Source organism: Leopardus geoffroyi, chromosome D1 (assembly GCF_018350155.1).
Source record: "Leopardus geoffroyi isolate Oge1 chromosome D1, O.geoffroyi_Oge1_pat1.0, whole genome shotgun sequence".
Lineage (NCBI taxonomy): Eukaryota > Metazoa > Chordata > Mammalia > Carnivora > Felidae > Leopardus > Leopardus geoffroyi.
The window spans coordinates 86,790,738-86,812,635 of NC_059329.1; the positions used below are offsets into that span (position 1 = coordinate 86,790,738).

General features: G+C 41.1%; 1 protein-coding gene across 7 annotated transcripts in view; it reads right to left on the bottom strand.

The window, feature by feature from the left end:
- WT1 (WT1 transcription factor) overlaps window positions 1-21,898 on the bottom strand; it is a 50,511-nt gene that overhangs the window by 19,544 nt on the left and 9,069 nt on the right. For 4 of the 7 annotated variants that reach the window (XM_045484880.1, XM_045484879.1, XM_045484878.1 and 1 more), the window contains 2 exons: window positions 13,427-13,504; window positions 12,295-12,345 (listed from right to left, as the gene is read on the bottom strand). In XM_045484880.1, coding sequence (XP_045340836.1) covers window positions 12,295-12,345; window positions 13,427-13,504 — 129 coding nt within the window. The remainder of the gene's footprint in view (window positions 1-12,294; window positions 12,346-13,426; window positions 13,505-21,898) is intronic. The other 3 variants (XM_045484876.1, XM_045484881.1, XM_045484883.1) reach the window with 1 other exon arrangement.

The following is a 21,898-nucleotide window of genomic DNA, read 5'->3' on the forward strand; positions in this document are numbered from 1 at the left end:
TAAAAGAAACTTAAGGGAGGACAACCAAAGAAATAAAACCAAGCCCAAAGAAACAATAAGCCTGTGCACAAATGCTCAGCATTCACAAGGACACACCATGCACAGAGATAGTTGGGACTTGAACTAGAGGACTCAAACTAGAGGACTCAGAGCTGAAAGAACAGGAACTTCACCTAGGAAGCCTAAGTGGTCACACCAGAATGCTTACGTTTAAAAGCTTCACTGATTGAAAACCTAATTTCCCTGTAGCCAGGGTAATTTCAAAATTCGCTTTCACATCCACTTATAAGATGTGACTTGAGAAGATGAATACATATTGAATTCTCTTTCTGCACATAGTCAGAGGTGGTGGCAATGAAGCACAACCACCTCTAGCTCAGCGTGAGTGCTTTTTTATTCTCTGCCTGGATGTGATGTGCTAAGGGCAATATTTAAATAAAATTCTGCGCAAACATCATCAGCAATGCCATCTAGCCAATCTCTTTCTTCAAGTAATTTCACCTTTTATAGGGGGAATCTAACAAATCAATTGGTCAAAGGATTATTCTGTTCCTGCAAACATAATGGGAAAGAGCAAGCAATGCAGATTCTTTTATGAATCCAGCACTGAAAGTAGAACCTAAAAATAAAACAACTAAGTTAAAGTTGATTGAGTTAAAAAAAAAAAAAAAGGGAATGTCCACAATCTGGTGAATCATGGGTATATAATTTCCTCTGAAGTATAGTCTACAGAAAACAATCAGCTATTTTTTTTTCTTGAAAAATTTGTCTTCCTCCTCCCTTCAGGTGTTTCATTTCAGATCTCAAGAATAAGATGCAACAATAGCCAAATGATGGAAAGAGCCTAAATGTCCATCAACTGATGAATGGATAAAGAAGTTGTGGTTTATATACACAATGGAATACTACTTGGCAATGAGAAAGAATGAAATATGGCCTTTTGTAGCAACGTGGATGGAACTGGAGAGTGTTATGCTAAGTGAAATAAGTCATACAGAGAAAGACAGATACCATATGTTTTCACTCTTATGTGGATCCTGAGAAACTTGACAGAGGACCATGGGGGAGGGGGAGGGGGAAAAAAGGTTAGAAAGGGAGGGGGCCAAACCATAAGAGACTCTTAAAAACTGAGAACAAACTGAGGGTTGGTTGGGGGTGGAAGGGAGGGGAAAGTGGGTGATGGGCACTGAGGAGGGCACCTGTTGGGATGAGCATTGGGTGTTGTATCGAAACCAATTTGACAATAAATGTCATATTAAAAAAAATAAAATATAAGTTGTATGTATCAGATACAAAAAAGAATAAGATGCATTTTTGACTTTTAATGAAAACATAATATAGTTTGTGTCACTATTTTAATGGGTTTTTTGGGTTTTTTTGTTTTTTTTTGAGAGAGAGTGTGAGCATGAACAGGGGAGGGGCAGAGGGGTGGGGGGGGGGTGTGCTGACAGCAGAGAGCCTGATGTGGGACCCGAACTCACAAACTGTGAGATCATGAGCTGAGCTGAAGTCGGATGCTTAACCAACTAAGCCCCATAGATGCCCCTATGTGGTCTCACTTTTAGTTGGAAAGTATACTATAGTAATTCTAACTATTACACCTTTTAATGAGCACTTTTCCCATGAGCATTAGAAAGAAGGCTTCTCCTCTGCACATCCTTCATTTTATTTTCTATCCAGGTCTCAAACATCCCTATGGTATCCAGCTTCACATGTTATCTGGAAGGGAGGAGGACTCACCCCACTTTTATTAACTTTGTTTTAATTCTCTGTTGAGTATCTCTTGTTCTGCCCACTCCACATCCATCCCACTTTCCTCTGGAAACAGGGCCCTTTTCCTTTCTAGGAAACCATCCTTCTCTTCTAATCCTCCCCTCTGGCTCCAGGAGTGAGGACATGCTCAGGACCTGGCCAATCAGACCAGTGCATTCTCTAGCCACATGACCCAACCCAGGCCATTTAGAAACTTCCCTGGGTCTTTTGCTGGAAAAGAACCAATAGAGAGCTTTCTCCTTTTGAGGCTGTAATTGCCAAAAACCAGAGCTATTTTTGCCACAATGGAGAGAGCCTGTCTGAGAAGGCAGCCAGCACAGAAAACAGTAGAGATAAGAGACAAGGAAACCATGTCCTAATGACACCATCTGAGACCCTGAATCCAGACATGGGAGTTTTAAAATACAATACAGCAAGGGGTGCCTGGGTGGCTCAGTCGGTAAAGTATCTGACTTCGACTCAGGTCATGATCTCCTGGTTCGTGGGTTTGAGCCCCATGTCCATGCGGAGCCTGCTTGGGATTCTCTGTCCCTGTCTTTCTGCCGCTCCCCAGCTCTCTCTCCCTCTCTTTCAAAATAGAATAATCAACTTAAAAAAAAAATAAAAATACAGGGGTGACTGGGTGGCTCAGTTGGTTAGGCGACCAACTTCGGCTCAGGTCATGATCTCACAGTTCGTGGGTTCAAGCCCTGCATCAGGCTCTGTGCTGACGGCTCAGAGCCTAGAGCCTGCTTCAGATTCTGTGTCTCCCCCTCTCTCTGCCCTTCCTCTGCTCACGCTCTGTGTCTCTCTCTCAATAATAAACGTTAAAAAATAGATAAATAAAAATACAATATAGTAAGCTGCCAAATTTAAATTTTTCCTTTATCGATGCCAGTTACAACTGGGATTCTGCCACCTGCTATAGAAAAAGTCTTGGTTTGGGGCACCTGGGTGACTCAGTCGGTTGGGCATCCGACTTCGGCTCAGGTCATGATCTCGTGGTCCGTGAGTTCAAGCCCCGTGTCGGGCTCTGTGCTGGCAGCTCAGAGCCTGGAGCCTGCTTCTGATTCTGTGTCTCCCTCTCTCTGACCCTCCCCCTCTCACACTGTCTCACTCTCTCTCAAAAATAAATAAACATTGGGGCGCCTGGGTGGCGCAGTCGGTTAAGCGTCCGACTTCAGCCAGGTCACGATCTTGCGGTCCGTGAGTTCGAGCCCCGCATCAGGCTCTGGGCTGATGGCTTGGAGCCTGGAGCCTGTTTCCGATTCTGTGTCTCCCTCTCTCTCTGCCCCTCCCCCGTTCATGCTCTGTCTCTCTCTGTCCCAAAAATAAATAAACGTTGAAAAAAATTTTTAAAAAATAAATAAACATTAAAAAAAAAAAAAGAAAAAGTCTTGATTCATACATAATCTAGCAGTTATCTAAAAGTAATTGGATTTATTTTTTCAGCAAATTTCTTAGACCATGGTATCTATAAATGAGTAATGGTCCCTTCAAAGTGTTACCTTTTGGAAGATGCCTACTTGTTCCAAACATGTTATCATTACTAAAACCTAAGTTGTATTCCTCTTTTGAAAGTTCCTTTATAGTTCTGGCTCCTAGGTCTTCACTTCCCATGCAATCCTGTCATCAGCCGCTATTTAACAGGGGACACAGGCTGAGTGGTTAACAGCCTGACAACAACACTTGTATAAATCAGCCCTTATGAACCAACAAGCTTTCCTCACCACTTGAAATGGTACACAAACCTCCTTCAACTGAACTTTTCCCTCTTATTTAACACTCAGAGCAGAGCTAAGAGATATTTTACATATTTAAATCCAGTTTCTCACAACTTTTTGGAGAGAACACAGTCCAAAAACGCCAAAGTTTTCCTGGGCCCTACCACTCAGAAGGGTATTTTTAGGTGGGACTTACATTCCTACTTCAACACACACAAACACAGGAACTACATTTTCACAGACCACCTTATTCAGACCATATAATAAATAACTGATCTCTCCTTACATCGAGGTGATCGTTCATCAGAATCCCAATTTCATCTAACTCACTGGGTTTACCATTCTCAATGCTTTGGCTCTACGGCCAGAAATTGCCGCTAGGGTGTCCCAGATCCACACAAGAGACAAACCCAACAGGAAAAGATGGAACAGGATCTTTTCAGCCTAGATTCCTAAAGGCTCTTACCCAGCTAGCTTACATGCCCTTGAATCTGAAAAATTTACTCAACTGTGCTCAATTACTTAAAAAAAATTATCCTCCCTAAAACCCTAGGATTAAGCACAGGGCTCTTAAGACTAGATGTCCCCTGGGGTGCTTAGGTGGCTCAGTTAAGTGTCCAGCTCATGATCTCAAGGTTCATGAGTTACAGCTCACGTCAGGCTCTGCACTGACCCTCTCCCTCTGTCCTTCCCTGACGTGCACACGCCACATGCACTCTTCCCCCCCCCCTCTCTCTCCCTGTCTCTCTCTCTCTTTCAAAAGTAAATAAATAAACATTAAAGAAAAAATTAGGGGCGCCTGGGTGGCTCAGTTGGTGAAGCATCCAACTTTGGCTCAGGTCATGATCTCACGGTTTGTGAGTCTGAGCCCCACATCGGGCTCTGTGCTGACAGCTCAGAGTCTGAAGCCTGCTTCAGATTCTCTCTGTTTCCCTCTCTCTCTGCCCCTCCCCCGCTTGTGTTTTGTCTTTCTCTCTCTCTCTCAAAAATAAGTAAAACGCTAAAAAAAAAATTTTTTTTTTTTAAGGATTAGATGTCCTCTGCTTCTCCAGTTGAAATGGAGGCTTGTAGGTGGGAAGGCTGTGTGAATAATCATCTTTTTCACAGGCCCCACTCTCCAAACAAACGTTAGTAACACAACAAAGGATTTCAAGGTGAAGAAACAAAAGAAAATCCTTGTACTATATTCATGAGTGTAATCACATTCATTCTCAAAGAGATTTCGGAGCCAGAGGCATTACTGCTAAAAGTCTTGAAAAGGAGGAAATTCAAAATAGAGACATCTGACACAGAACAAGACTTGAAAAAATGTTGAGGAATACCATCCACGCTCTTGAAGAAAGGGTTAGATCTTTTTCAAAAGTCAATCATCTCCAAAATTACTTTTGTTAAGTAGGCTCCATGCCCAGCACAAAGCCCAACACAGGGCTTGAACTCATGACCCTGAGATCAAGACCCAAGCTGAGATCAAGAGTCAGATGATCAACTGATTGAGTCACCAAAATTTGGGTGTCCCCAAAGTTAATTTTTAAACTATCCATTCAAAATTCTAATTAAGACTTAAAAATAAACTTGTTATTTTAGAATTTTATATTTACAAAAATTTTTCTAAGATAATACAGATAGTTGCCATATATCTCATACCCAGGTTCCTCTGTGATTCACATCTCACATTAATATAAGTGCATTTGTCACAATTAATGAACCAATATTGACAAAGACTTTGAAATTAACAAGGTAAATCTAAAATTCATCTTGAAGAATAAACAAGAAATAATAGCCAGAATTAGTTTGAAAAAAGATCTACAATGCTAGTAAACTTTTCTATCAGATATTTAAGTAGACTATAACAGTATGATAGCTTGACAAAAAGAACCAGAATGATCAAAAGAAGAGAGTAGAGTCTAGAAATGGACCCAAGGAATTTGATAGGATCCAAGGATTGATAAAAGTAATATTTGAAGTTAATGAGGAAAGACTGGATTATTCAAAATAGTTTGGGAATACTGGCTAGTCTTCTAGAAACAAATCAAGGTGGAATCAAGTTGCCAAATAAATGTAAGATGAACTAAATGTTTAAATGTAGAAAGGTAAGGGGCATCTGGGTGGCTTGGTCGGTTGAGCATTCGACTTCGGCTCAGGTCATGATCTCGCAGTTCTTGAGGTCAAGCCCCGCATCGGGCTCTGTGATGACAGCTCAGAGCCTGGAGCCTGCTTCAGATTCTATGTCTCTCCCTCTCTCTGCCCCTCCCCTGCTCGCAATCTGTCTCTCTCAAAAATAAACAAACATTAACAAAATGTAAATGTAAAAAGGTAAATTAAAAAATAAACCAAAAAGATACTAATAAATAATTAAATTTTTAAAATCTTGAGATGGGAAAAATCTTTTAAAGAATTTTTTTAAGTTTATTTATTTTGAGAGAAAGAGAGAGAGCGTGCAGGCATGTGAGTTGGGCGGGGCAGAGAGAGAGAGAGAAACCCAAGCAAGCTCCATGCTGTCAGCACAGAGCCCAATGCTGGGCTTGATCCCATGAACCATGAGATCAAGATCTGAGCTGAAATCAAGAGTCAGACACTTAACAGACTGAGCCACCCAGGTGCCCTGATGGGAAAAATCTTTTTAGGCATGATATAAAAGCCAAAAACCTGAAGCAGTAAAACTGGTAATGTTTACCATAAAACAAAAAAAAAATTCTGCAAGGAAAAGATAAAACCATTAAAAGAATTAAAATACAAACCAGAGAAAATATCTGCAGTGCATACGACATATAAAGGGTTAATATTCTTATCAACAAAGAACCCTTGTAAATCAAGGTTACTAGATGAAATATCCCAGCTTTTAGCTAACCAGTCACCACTTTCCCATGGAGCCTCTTCTCTCTCAAGGACACCGTTCCAGCAATTCTATGCTCTCCCACCAATAACTTTTTCCCTCTTCTTGGTCATTCTCATTGGTAAACAAGCATGCAGGTACTTCTCTCTAAATATAAATAGGTGAAATAAAGCAAAACAATAAGAAACCACTTTGTCCTGACATTCTATCCTCATTGAGCTATATATAACATCATTTCTTTGCTCCTTTTTGCAGCAAAACTCCACGAAGTGTCTTCGTACAAATGCCTCCAGTTTATCTCCTCCTAGAATCTCCTACACACATCTGTATCGGGCTTTCTCTCTCTCCCTCTAATCTTTCCAGATACAACTACAGTTACTAGTTCAGTAAATGTTTCCAGGAGTTTCTCTTTGCTGATACAAACACACCCTAATATGTTGAAAAATTAGTTATCATTGGGTGGTGAGAGAAGAGATATCTTTTCTCCTCTATAACGTTTTGGTGCTGGCCTGAATTTTTAAATACATAAGTAAGCCTGTGTTACTTTTACAATCAAGGGGGGAAAAGTTGTTTTCATTTTGATAAAGTACCATCTTAGCCTTAAGAACATTGTATCTGTGGCTTTGCTTTTAAAATGAAGAGTTAGAAATAAAGCTAGAATGGGATGCCTGGGTGGCTCAGTTGGTTAAGCATCCGACTTCAGCTCAGGTCATAATCTCATGGCTTGTGAATTTGAGCCCTGTGTTGGGCTCTGTGCTGACAGCTCAGAGCCTGGAGTCTGGTTTGAATTCTGTGTCTCCGTCTTTCTCTGCCCCTTCTCTGCTTGTGCTGTCTGTCTGTCTCTCTGTCTCAAAAATAAATAAACATTGGGGCACTTGGGTGGCGCAATTAAGCACCCAACTTTGGCTCAGATCATGATCTCGGGGTTGGGTTTGTGAGTTTGGGCCCCGCGTCGGGATCTGTACTGACAACTCTGAGGCAAAGGCCTGCTTCGGATTCTGTATCTCCCTCTCGCTCTGCCCCTCCCTGCTTGTGCTGTCTCGCTTTCAAAAATAAATAAACATTAAAAAAATTTTCAATAAACATTTAAAATTTTTTAAGAAGAAATAAAGCTAGGATAAATGAAAATTTTCACTTTTAATAAGAAAAAAAAAAAAACCGTCACTTCACAGAAGCATTTATATGGATGACCTTTTACTAGCGTAGCTTCTATGTCGATGTTTTCCTAGTTGGAGGTTATAATTTTTTTCTTGGGTAAATGATAGTATACTTCTCCCCCTCCAACACCCACCGCCCCACACACATGCATGTGCTCATGTGTGCTTGTGTGCACGCACACGCACACACACACACACACACCCTTATCAACAGGCTGAAATCTGACTTCATCTTCTTGTGCTGAGTCTATCATACTCTTCATATCCATCTCGGACCCCTTCACCACCACTTTCCTTTTCTGTCATTCCTGCTTGACCTCTTTCTTCTCCTGAGCTAAACAAAACTGTCATTTTCTTTCACCTTTACAAGATGAAAATAACTCCTTGCTTAGAAATAAAATAGTTAGAAACATAGTGTGGAGAGGATGCCTATAAAGCTCAAAATATTTTTTTATGTTTATTTTATTTTTGAGAGATAGAGTGCCAGTGGGAGAGGGGTAGAGAGAGAGGGGGCCAGGGGATCTGAAGCCGGTTCTGTGCTGACAGCAGAGAGCCCAATGTGGGGCTTGAACTCATGAACGGTGAGATCACTACCTGAGCCAAAGTCGGATGCTTAACCAACTGAACCACCCAGGCTCCCCAGCCCCAAATAGTTTTTTAAATGAAGTATTTTCTTTAACAAGTTGAGAATATTTTCAAAAACGCTCTCTTGATGATTGAAACACAGAACTTTGCAATGGCCTACAGAGGCTGAAGCCCAATCATTTGTTATAAAAAAAAGAAAAGGATACAAATGTATATGTCTGCATAGAAAAAGGTCTAAAAGTGTATGCAACATAACATTAACAGTAGTTTCATCTGAAATATTGGGGGTGGGGTTAATTTCCTTCCCTGTATGGTTGTATTTTCTAAGTGTTCCATAATTTGTAACATTACTTCAATAATTTAAAAAATTAATACATTAATTGAATATATGGCCAAAGAGAAAAGGGTGGGAAAGGCGAACAGCAAAGGAGGCGATGGGGAAGAAAGAAGTAGCACGGAAGTGAGAAGTGAGGGCAAAGAAGCAAGTCCACTCCAGATGCAAGGAACAGGAGACACAACTCAAAATCAGTCTCCATCCCCATCCTGCTGACCCAGGAGTCCCATGTTTGTGCCGGCAGTACCACTAGGAGATCCTAGTGGAGTCCAAATCAAAGCAAAGAACCACTTTCCCTGGCATAAAGGTAACCATTTAAAAGAAGAAATTAACAAAGTTTTGCTGGGGGTGTAGCTGGAGAATTTCACTCAGGAATGCTGATATTCACAGAACTGCTTCTCTCTACCTTCCCTCTACATCCTAAGCTCCAGGAGCCACTTAAAAGCAGGCTATCTATTTTCAAGAAGTAAATCTCTTGGACGAGTACCTTATGTTTATGAGCTGGAATGGGAAGGTGCTGGGCTGTGTATTGGAACTCCCAGCCAGAGAAGACAGTTATCTCTCTTGGCATAGGTTCTCAGGGATGAGACCATGTCTAGCGGGGATTTTCTCCAGATTCGACAGCCTTGGCCCTACCAAAATGCACAGCTTTGTTTTCACCATACATCCATCACTCATCATGAGTCTTTCATTTTTCCTTTCAACCATCCACAGGTCAGATACTGTGTGTTCCCAACAGTCTGTGAACTTCTTGGACCAGCAAAGGGACATTCATTTTTCTCAGCACTCCTTCAACATTTCTATTGTATTCGATTTCCCACTCCCCCTGCCCAGCTCCCTGGAGAGTGACTTCTTCCTTGTTTTAATAACTTGGACCACAGTCAAGGCTGATGTGTTACTCCATTTTGTAGGATATTTTCTTCAGAAGAGACAAAACAGACTAACGGAGTAGCTGGGGCTTGTGAGCAGCTTTAGGAATTCAGCGTCCATTAGGAACACACAGGAAAGGTTTTTAAAGAAATAAAAAGTAGGCAACACAAAGGCCTCATAAACAGTATTATTCATAAAGGTAGACTAATGCTTTTCCTGGCAATTTTCTCTCCCAGTGACCCACTTTAAAAAAATCTAATTTCATTTGTGAGTGACGAAAAGGGTCGGAGTTAAAAAAGTGGGTTCATAAAGTACCTTCTCTGACTTAAATTGAAATACAATACTCTCCCATTTGAAGTCATAAAAGTAGTTCTGATCTCAATGGGCACACAGATATAAGAAAATGAATAGAGAGAGGAGTAAATCAGGGTCAAGAGTATCCCCTCCTCCCCATTATATCATGTTTTCATCTCATCTTGCCCATACTCTCCCTAAAATCCCATCCCCAACCATTGTAATAACACTGCTCCCTGACATCTAATGAAAGATGTCTCCAAGGAACTGGTCAGGGCACAGGGAAAAACCCTATTCTTTTTTTTTTTAAGTAAAATTTTCAAGGAAAAAAAGACATGAACAAATAGTTAATGGGGGTTATTCTGAAGTCCACATCTTTTTAATAAAAAATTTGATAATACTTCATTTTTATGAGTGATATGGAAATTATCTTTTTTTCTCCAAAACAGGAGTCAAACCTCCAGTTTTTCTGTTATATATCTATTGTGTCACCATGATTCTTCTTACCATTGATTTCAAACAGCGGCAAGACACTAGCTGTGAGTTTAAATAAAAAATAGTTATTTATCTTTCTTCATGGAATATCTTTATTCAAATGTGTTTTCCATATTAACAGTGTTTTCGTACCGTGACAAAAGTAAGTGAATATGGCATCAGAAAGAAGAATGACACCAACCCAGATTGTGTCTCCCCCGGACAAAAGCCCAATTTTCTACTGGAATAACAGATTCAACTGAATTCAGTTCTTGGCAATTCATGGGCTTGGAGGGTAGAACTAAGGAGTAGCCATTTTTAAGAGCCATAAGAGAGGCAAACTGTGGGTCATGACACATCAGTGGGTTGTAAAATCAATCTACACATCACAAGAAGCATTTTTAAAAATGAAATTGAATACAGTAGAGAACATCAGCACGCACAGCTTGGAGTAAGGGTAAGCACTGTTTTATGAAAACGTATGTGTATGTGTGTGTGCATGTGTGTATACTGGATCTTGGTGTAAAAGGTTTTTTAAGTGTCACTATCTAAATTAAAGTTTAAGACACTCTGATCAAGGGCTCAGACCCTGGACTCAGAGAGAAGTGGATTCCAACATGGCTCTGCCACTTACTTGCTGTGTGAACTTGGATTACCTGGCTTAGTCTCTCCACCCACCTCATCTGAAAGATGGACATACCATAGAATCTTAGGATTGTCATGAGATCAAAAGACCCTTACACAGGGCCCAATAAGGTTAACATCCACATAAGGCACAAATCACAAATGGAAACAGGCATTGGTTGACTTACAATATGTTCTAAAGGGATAAATCCAGTGTGAAAGAAGATGTTAGTAAGTTAGACAATTGAAACTTTTTTTGCTCTTCAAAGAGTTGCTCCTCTGTAGGACTACCTATAGGAGATATCTTATCCTTTTCATTCAGCTTTCTGAATAAAAATAGTATTCAAGAAATATATTTTGGTTTCAGAACTCCTTTTCCGAAATGCAAGCACCAGACAAATAAAAACTCTTCTAGTTTTTTTTTTTCTTAAATGGGGTTGAACAAAACAAACTTCATTTTGTGCTTCATCCTTACAATATAGCTTCTGATTCCCCAGCAAGTGACTAACATCATGTGTTTAAAGACCTTAAAAGGTATCAAAATTATCTCTACTATGGAAAGACCCAGAGTTAAACACATACCAAGATTCCTTATCTGTCATTTTTGTAATCAAGCAAACAAACAAACCCTGTACTCCAGCACAAAGAATTTTAAAAACTGAAACATACTGCTCACTTCACAATCATGTTCTGACTATTCTTGGCATTTAATTTGGGGACAGTTTCTGAATTCTGAGAATGGGAGAGAGAAGAAAAGGAAAGGGTCCAGAAAGAAAGGGTGAGAGCAAGAAGCCAAGGGACATCAGACAAGCTAAAGGACAAAATGCTGAAATTGTCAGCAGCCCCTTGGATGGAAGTGTGGAGATGAAAGTTTCAAGTCAATGGGCTTTTTTACTTTTGGGTCTAGACAGAGAAAGGTGAGATTTGGATAAAATAGAAAAATTGGGGGAGGACGTGGGGAGAAGGATCTAACAGTAACTCCTGGAAGACTCAAAAACAACTCTGCTGATCATTGAAGGGTGACTCAAAAGCCAGGACTGAGTAAACAAAAGAAAGAAGGATAAGAAGAGGGAGACCGGTGCCAGGGTTCCAGAAAATAAAATCAAAAGAAAGAGCTACGGGTATGTCCCAGGGTGCAGGCTATAGCGCTGGGAAGTCACAGATGTTGAGAATGAAAAAAAGTTTTTGCAAGAATTCTGGCAGACTTGGGGTAAAAATTAAGTTCTCCCTGAGAGATTTAAAAGCAAATAAAGAAAAAGAAAGTTATGTATGCCTGAAAGATCTGACTGATCTAACAGGAATATGTATAATACCCCAAATTTAGTATTTAGTAAAACATTCCAGAGGAAATGAACAGGGTTCCTGCTGCATCATTGTAAAAATTGCTTTCTAGGAGTATGTTGATGAGAATTGTCACCACCTCCATTTTTGCCCTCAATATGTCAATGATAAATAAGAGGGAGAAAGGGAGGAAGAGAGGGAGGGAGGGAAAGAGAGAGAGAGAGAGAGAGGGAGAGAGATTCTTCCCATCCCATTACACAACGCTACCCTGATTACCCACTGTCAATCCTAACTCCTGCATCACCCCAGGCGCCAGTCAACAAGGCCTACATCATTGGCTTTGCCATCATCGCATCATCCACTCACTTGCTCTGCCCTTCTGTCCATTTCACTGAGCTGGAGCTCCCAGCAGCAACTCTAGAAGAGAAGAAGAGGTGGGGAATGGGGAATGGAGCATGCGTGGCTCTAGCAAGCCCCCCCAGATCCCAGAATCCAATGAAAAGTCACTAATACACAGAGATGTGAAACTAGTTGTCTAGTCCAGAGTGTTGAGCTTAATCCCCAGTGCCACTTGGGTTGCTGGTGGGGTGGAAGGCAGCACATTGAGGCTGGAAAGAGCCTCTGCTTTGGAATTAGATCCAGACTTGGAATCCCAGCTGTACCACTTAACATGATGTGAACATGGGAAACAATGCACATCTCTGAGCTTGATTCACTTATTTGGAAAACAGGACGACAATACCTAAGCCCTACAATGTTGTCAGGAAGATTAAGTGAGGTGACCTAGAAGAGCACCTACTGCATCACAGGGATGTCACTAGAGTCACTAGTGTCATATCCTAATGTCATATCATGTCTTCACTAGAGTCCTATCCTAATGCTGTCAACTTAGACTTGTTAGAAAATGAAAAGTGAATCCTTGTGCTGTTGGAAGCAAGTCCCACCTGTTTGCCTTTTTAAATATTCAGGTGCAAAGCATTTCCCATGCCTATGCTGTGTTCTCCCTATTGTGACTGTACATCAAACAGGAAGAAAATCTTTTGGTACAACCAGGTGTGAGCACATCTTACTCTATAGTGTCCAAATCTTCATCGCTCAAATACGAATTTGGATCCTGGGCATTATAAACTGAAAGGATGTCTCAATAAGATAACGTAATAGTTAACATCTGTGATATCATTAACAAAACAAACATTAAATGAGGTTGAATTGACACAATTGTGAAGAATTCTAAAACATTCAATAAGTAAAGGCCACATTGCGTTTTCCTCAATATTCTCAATCCCTTGTTCCAGACACATACAAAAATCCCCTCTTTATGTTCCTGAAAATTTAATACTGTCCACAAGCCACCAACCGGGGGAGGGAGGAAAGTATTTTAATCCTACAGAGAGCCATGACTATTCTAAAGCTGCACTTTCTTCATGAGTTATAAGTACCTTTAAAACGGTTCAAGCAGGTGTACTTTTTAAGGGCCATGGAACAGAGAAAACCTTACCCCTTTAAGGTGGCTCCTAAGTTCATCTGATTCCAGGTCATGCATTCAAGCTGGGAGGTCATTTGGTATAAATTGTCACTGTTAGAAAAACATCCAGAGTTAAAAACACATAATTACAAAAAGATATACAGCTATTTCTTCAAAAATCAATGGAGGTTTACCTTTATTTTGCAACGAAAGCCTTCATGTTTTCCAAAATGACAGAATATGGGAGTCTGAAACGATTTTCACCTCACCCCACTGATTCCTGCACAGTTATTCACTTCACACACAGCAGAAAGGATGTGAGAGTAATCTGGAAGCCTTTTAAAAACCTGAGTACAGCAAACACAAGTTTCTAAAGAGGTATTAAACCTTTCAGGGGAAGAGGCTAAAGGGAGTAGAACTCTTGAAAGGCAACACAGGCTGGATAACTCAACATTAAAGTTAAAAGCCTGGAGCTGAAAGTAAAAAGATGGCAGATTAATTATTCGTGAAAAGGCCATTAAGTTGTTTTAATCAAGAGGATAAGTATCACGCGGATTATGAGGGTCTAAAAAGTCAAAGAGTGATGTGTGGTGGATGGTCTAATACTCAAGGATGTGACAAGCAAAAGGAAGAGGATGATAAAGTCTATGCACAACTGAAGGAATCACTCTCTAGAAATTTTATCACCCTAGTACAAGTTGAATGGAGTTAAAAAAAAAAAAAAAAGGCCCCAGCCCTTGTTCTAGAAAGTTCTAAGAAGGAAAACAATCTCTGATCATTTACATCATTTACATTAAGACTCCACAGGAGAAAGTACACTCTCATGTAAACCAACCAAAAATTGTTCTCTCCTCTCCTCTTATAGTTATCTCACTCCTAGAAAACCGGCACATAAATCAATGAGCAGAAATCTCCTTAATTACCAAGCTGTGATAGGAATACATTTAGTCCTGAACTGACATGGTCAATTACGAAATTTGAGACCTAGAGATGAATGGGTTGTCTGCGAACCCTTGGTCTAAACACATTACAGAGGAATACCTTCATTCTACCTTCACGGCAAAGAGAGAGAAGCTTTCAATATCTACTCTGCGGTATCAGACCCCAAACCTAGACAATCTCTGTCTTGTCATGGCATGCCTTTGGGTTGCTTCATTGGGCAGGGGCAACACCAAATTTTAATTAAGAGAAGGTATTGTCAGGCTAGCCAAACTGGGAACTTGTGGAGGGGGTAAGGGAGATTGCAGCAACTTGGAATAAATGGACACCGTGCTCCCTCTAGGCATAGCTTGATAAATCATGGCCCAGTCCCTCTGCCGTTCACATAATCACTCTGAAAATGATTTGGAACTCCTTCGTGGCGGGCACACAGGATAAGGGGAAAATCAGATTCCAGGAGGGAATTTTACATATGAAACGTGAAGTGACTTCAAACTCGAACTATGTGTCCTTTCATTAGTCAGTGTCTATCTGGACCCCATCATTCATCCTCGTGTCTGACTGGCTATTATGCTACTACAATATCCTACATATCAATGAAAAAACATGATTAGTTTCTCCTGCAGCTTCTCCATTTGCAGTAGCGGCCCGTGCTGGTCTGTGCCACTACCGTTTCGCAATTCCACAAATTCTTGCTGTAAGGCTGGTGTAATTAATTCCTGAAGGACCCCAATTTTTATTAGAAGTGCCAGCCCTGCTGCATTTAACACAGAAGAGTTTCGTGAACTTTCTTTGGGCTGACAGCTCATTAATAAGCAGCCTCCTCCACAATCTCTACTGGTTTTTGTTCTCTTGCGCCTTTTCATCAAGCAATCCATTTATTAATCTCGCCATTAATCTCAGCCAACAGGCATTGTATTCCCCAGGCAGCTCTGTATTTTTGTCACTGATTTTTAAAAAATTGTTCACCAACTAAAATCACTCAGCTCCAGTTGACAATTTTCCTAGGCCCTATTGGGATGTGGGGTCTTTCTGAAATTATTTCATCCTTGCATAAGACTAAGACCATAATTTTCAAGAGAGCTGGGAAGCAAGACAAGGGACAGAAGTTTATGCACACGGGTTAATGAGTCCCAAATATCTAACTTTATGATTTAGGAATTTTCTCACAGACTTAAAGAGTAGTCCAGTAGATTCCTAAGGGTCTCTATCAGGAAGTACCCCAAAGAGAAAATATTTTTAAGGCCATTTTCTCAGCCCCCAGAAAGCAAATTTTCTCAAATATTCGGTCTATGTCTTCCATGTATGTATTGTCCTAGTGTGTGCTTAATAAATATTCCATACTGCCCTAATAAGATAGTTACTAGTCAGACAAGGCTATATTGAGCACTTGAAATGTGGCTAGTGCTACACGCTGAAATAAGATTTTGACTATTTTGAATTAAATACAATGTATTAAAAATTAATTTCACCATTTTATTTTTTAATGCAGCTACTAAAAAATTCCAAATTATAAATATGGTTTGCATTGGTTTTATTGGACAGTGCTACTCTGTTAAGTTTTAAGACCTTGAGCCAATCAGTTCAGCTCACTGCACCTCAGTTTCCGCATCTGCCAAATGGAAATATTAATCTCAATCATTCTAATTTTACAGGGATGTTGTAAAGCCCTAAAAATGGCTCTTTGAAGACTATACAGATCATAAATTTTAATTTTTCCTAATCTATCAAATTTTTCACAGTACTTTTCACACATTCCCCAATATGCCCCACAACTTTGTGAGGCAGGTACAGTGATGATCCCCATTTATCAGAGAAAGACTGAGGCTCAGAGACATGCCTGATGCTGGCCTGCCTGATGCTCCCACCTCACCTGCCGCATCCCTTTGAAGGCATCCTGGCATTATTTGGCCTCTAAGCTCATCGTCTACCATTTAAATAATAGTAATCATTATACAATAATAATACAGACAAGTCTGGAGGTGAAAGAGAACATGTTCCAGGAAGCATTGTGACTTTCTCTGTCTCCAGAAAAGTTAAAACATGCAAGATGCCCAATATGTCCTTTTCAGCTAAGAATCCTATGCCAAGATTGCAGGAGGAGCCCCACTTCTTGTTTTAGTGGTCCTGATAGCTCAGCTTGCAAATCCTCTTGAAGGGAGAGAAGATGGGATGGGCCAATAGGGGAGAAGAACTTTTAGAAACCCCCCAACCTACTAATAGGTTTCCTGAGTCCAGTGATAGGATCAGAGCACAATTTTAACCACATCCTGCCTTCTGCTGGCTGAAGTTCCTCAGTGGTTCCGTCCGTCAGCTTTGGCTGGCACCACCTTTTTACTGGAAGTCAATGACAGCAATGACAATAACTCCTCTGATGGGGAGGAGACAGAATGTGAACCCGAGCTAAAAATACTGGACCCAAGCATGCTCCAGCTCTGATCTCTTTGGGCAATCGGTCAACACCCAGCTTTCATCGTGAAAACCCACAGAAAGAGGCAGCGCTGGTCAAGGAATATATGGCCTCTGACAAATAAAGCATCTAATTATTAAATAACCACTGTAGGTGTTGACCACCTCATTCCCAGAGGAGATCAGATAAGCAGGTGGTTTGGCTCAAAGCAACCACAGTGGTCACGTAGGCATTTCAGCTCGCCATCTCACCCTGTTCGGAAGTGAACTCTGCAATTGCAGGCTGCCAAAATATATTCCAAAAGTCATGGTATCCTTTATATTTTTTTAAGTAGACTTTTTTTTAAAGCCCCTTGTTTCCTATGTAAGAAATGTTTGAAGTTGGAAGCAAGGGAGAGAGGAAAAAACCTTCTGTAACTGGGATTAATGCAAGTTGGAGTAAAATAAAAGGAAGTCAGTCCTAGCAAGAAGAGGAACTTAAAAGGAAATCGGTAGTAGATCATATAGAGTTTGTTTTGGCCTGGACTCCAGTATTACTGAGTTCTCGACCTCCACACAAAAAGAAAGGAGGAAAGAAAGCCCTCAGCTAGTATCTGGGCTGGGACTCCTCCGCTCTTCAAATGTGTGTGTAATTCAAGTACATTTTCATCTTTAAGAGTGTTTACTATATATTCAGCAGAACAAGGTAGAAAAATTCATGTCACCAGTAGAATGGAGCTGACGAACCTGCTTAAGACCAGCGTTTCCTCTGCCAGATGGTTGCCAGCTGGCAAAGTAGCACCTTGGTGGAAGTAAAGAGTTTCCCCCAGAAGACTGACGGAAAAAATGAATGAATGGATGGATGAATGAGAAAAGAAAACACCAACCAAGAAAAATGCAGATATAACTGCCATCTGTGATCAGAATTCATGATGTCCAGCTTTTGCTGCAATAGGCCTGTCCCGCACCAACAGAGAGGCCCCTGTGGGTTCACCTCTCTACCTGATAACCACGGCTCAGGAAAAGAGGCTGCAGCCAGACTTCCACACTGCCCTTTTCCTGCGTTCTTCCCCCCAAGGCGCCATAGAGGCTGCCTGTTGAGAAATTTCTGCCCAGCAGGCCCTGGTGAATAATTATTTTACAGTCAATCTCTTGGTATTGTTATTTCTCTCCAGCTCACCAGTTCACCAAAGAAAAACCCACTGGGGATTCAATTTCTATTAATAAACACTTGGTCAGCACAAGAGTTGCAGGAATATTTGAAACTAGATTTTTCCCCCTCCCTGGAGACAAGTCCGTTTCAAGTCTTTGGTTTTGATACTGCCCACCCCTGGAAACCATTTCACCTTTCTATCCTCATGACTACCTATGTGGGAAACAAATATCAGTATTGTCTTAAGTGAAACTTGTACACCATGTAAATGTACATATGTTCGCAAGTGAAAAGAAGTGTTATTGAATATAATATTATTTCCTTGGGCATGAGCTGTCCTCTGGCGCATGTCTATGTTGAAAGCCCACCTAACTAGTATATAGTACACTTCCCAAAGACCTGGCTTCCCCAGAAACCTCTATGCCTGCTATGGAAGTCTCTCTCACATGAAAAACAATCTGCTGGTAAAAGCCTCCACTGTCAACTTCGTCGCTCATGAATCAACATTCAAGCATTTAAATTTTTTTTTACTTGTTAAAAATTTTGTTTATCAGTTTTGAAAGACAGAGAGAGTGTGAGCGGGGGAGGGGCAGAGAGAGAGAGAGAGAGAGAGAGAGAGAATCCAGAGCAGGTTCCAGGCTCTCAGGTGTCAGCACAGAGCCCCATGTGGGGCTCGAACTCAACGAACTGTGAGGTCATGACCCCAGCCAGAGTCAGACACTTTACCTGACTGAGCCACCCAGGCACCCCTGAATTGTTAACATTCAATTAAAAATATCTGAATCGGTAATTATTGCTTCCCAAATTGGGAGCAGTTTTACCTAGTAAGGGGCAAAAGCAAATATCCTCATTTAAATTGGTAGCAGATTTGCTAAAGAAGGATATGCAGGAGCGCCTGAGTGGCTCAGTCAGTTGAGCTTCCCACTTGGACTTCGGCTCAGGTCATGATCTTGCAGTTCCAGTGTTCAAGCCCCGCATGGGGCTCTCTGCTGTCAGCAAAGAACTCGCTTTGGATCTTCTGTCCCCCTCTCTCTCTGTCTCTCCCCCACTCATTCTCTCTCTGTCAAAATAAATAAATAAACTTCCAGGAAAAAAAATAAGGATATGCAAACCTAATAAAAGAGCAAGAAGAAAGGGAAAGGACTAGAATGTCTTTTAAAAAATAGTGTGGAGAGGAGGATTTTTCAAACACAGGACACAGAACTCCTTTTCACAAGTAGCTGTGAAAATCAACCCATGAACTGGGCATAGTCAGAGATCGGGGGCTCAACTGAGGTCAGCCAGCAGAAGAGGCAGAAAGCCTTATGGAAGAAGATTCAAAGGACGCGAGCAGAGAAGGCCCAGCTAGCTTCCTGTTTTACGCAGAAATCAGGGAAAGTTTTTGTGCTTAGTGAGTGTGAATTTTACTACTGTCTCCCCTCAGGAGAGCATGGGGGTCCAACCACTCCTGGAACATTGCCTGTGAGCAAGCACAATCACAGTGGCCCTATAAGCGGTCATTCCTCCTAGGTCTGGAGGGATGGGGAGAAAGGTCTTTAGGTGCCTTGACTGAACTTCACCCCCAGCAGTTCACCCCAGCAGTAAAGGCTAAGCTAGAGGTGTCTGAAGTATGAAAGACAGACTTTGTTGAATAAGGGCTTCAGGAGAAAGTCTGTTTCTGACGACACTCACCAGGGAGAAAACTGCCCCGAATCCATTAAGGGCTTTCTATTGAAAGTTATGGGTGGAACTAATGGATAATGGGATTTCTTTCATTACTGGGAAATAAAGACCTTTCTCTACTGAGGCCCCGGACAGATGCCACCTTTGGAAAGAAAATGGCACTTATTCATCAAGAGAGATAGCAGGGTGCACTGGGTAAGAGGATGGATTCTGAAACCTCACTACCTGAAATCAGGGACCTTACTGTGTCATACTGGGCAAATTCACCTCCCAGGACTTCCTCTATAAAATGGGGACGATAACCTATTACCTGGCTCAAAAAGTCATCATCTGGATTAAAGAAGTCAATCCTGATACAGTGTTTAGAATGGTGTCCGGATGAAGTAAGTCTATATAAGCATTTGCTCTTCACACTTATCAGCAACAGTGTTGTCACAGATTGTATAAGGGGAGTATTCCAGGTGGAGGATGCTGGTGGTCTGGAATCCGTCAGTGATTCAGAGCACAGATGTGTTTTGAAGTCAGAGAGACTGAGGATCAAGTCCTGGTCTTGATTCTGACTCGCTGTGTGACCAAAGCAAGTTACTTTGCGTCTCTGAATCTATTTCCTCTTCAGTAGGATAAAGATTAGAGTACCTACCTCACAAAGTCATCAGAAGAAGTTAAATGAGTAAACTGAGTGACGGACTTAGCACAGTGCCCAGCAACACACAGTCAGCATGCAATAAATCCTCGTCATTATGTTAAAAGGACTCATGCATGGTTCACCCAGCTGTGATCACGGCCCCTACGGAGAAGCCAAAATCTGTAACCTTTGGACAGAACTCTACCCACCTTCATATGGGGGCAGAGAGGATGGGAAAACCCCATCTCCTATCACCTCCCGTAAGTTAACTGTGAGCATTTTCTATTCACTACTGTTCACATCTACACACAAATGTTCACACATAACTCCCCAGATCTGTTCCCTGAGAGAGGAAAAAGACTTGTATAACAAGGAGAGAATTTTGAGAATTTCCTCAAAGCAAATACATGTTGTGCACTGCTTATTTAATATTAGTGTATGTACCATTACCTTGATTTTATTCTGGGAAGGGAGACTACATTAAAGACTGGAGAGACAGAAGCTTTGGAAAGCAGTGGGGAAGAGGCTGGGCAGGCGGCCCCAGGGGGTCAAGTGCAAGGAGGCTAACAAAATACAAGCAAGCCTTTCCCAGGAGGTCCCAATTTTAGATGGAAGGGAATGGAGCCAGGGGCCAATAGAGGCACCAATAATTATCTAAAACCCAAAAGTTAAGCCACTAGGTGATTAAAATTTAGTCTTGTTTCCTATGCTTTTTCAAACACTGCATTCACAAAAGCATTTAGGTACCCTCTCAAACTTTTTTTTAGGAGTAAGAAAAAAGGAAATGACGTAACTGCAGTAATTGCAGATGACCAGTTTTAAAATATCCTATACCTGTCTGTTCTATCATTATTACTGTATCTGATCTTTGAAAAGTGATTGAAAATGTTATGAATGTAGGGTGAATGGAATTTCAAAGACAGTACAAAATTCAAGGGAGCAGACTTTTTTTCCTACAGGGGTCCCAAATCCTTTTTTGGGAGATTTATTGCTTAGAAATCTTCTCTAACATGGGGCACCTGGGTGGCTCAGTCGGTAAAGCCTCCGACTTGGGCTCATGTTATGATCTCACGGTTCGTGAATTTGAGCCCCATGTCGGGCTCTGTGCTGACAGCTCAGAGCCTGAAGCCTGCTTCGGATTTTGTCTCCCTCTCTTTCCACCCCTCCCCTGCTCTCTCTCTCTCGTGCTCTCTCTCTCAAAAATAAGTAAACATTAAAAAAAAAAAAAAGAAATTTTCTCTAACAGAAGAAAATGGTATATTTGTGACATAAATATAAAAATGAAAACCAAAAAAAGGATCCAAGGCGCCTGGGTGGCTCAGTCTGTTGAGTGTCAGACTTGGGCTCAGGTCATGATGTCATGGTTCATGAGTTCAAGCCCCGCATCGGGCTCTGTGATGACAGTCTGGTCTCCCTCTCTCTCTGTCCCTACCCTGCTTGTGCTCTGTCTCTCAAAAATGGATAAATGGCAAAAAAAAAAAAAAAAAGAAAAGAAAAAAGAAAAAAGATCCAATTACGTAAAAGAAGAAAGGGATAAGCAAAGATTTCCAAAAGATGAACCTAACAAAATTGCTTTATACAGTGGCCGATCAAAAGCTGGATTAGAAAATGTGAGAGTTTCACCTATAAAATGCAACCCAAGTGACTTTTCCTACATCCAAGACAACCACAATTTCAGCACTAAGTCAGAATCCACCACAGGGGCAGAGAATTATGAAACCAGTGGCTGTGATCACTT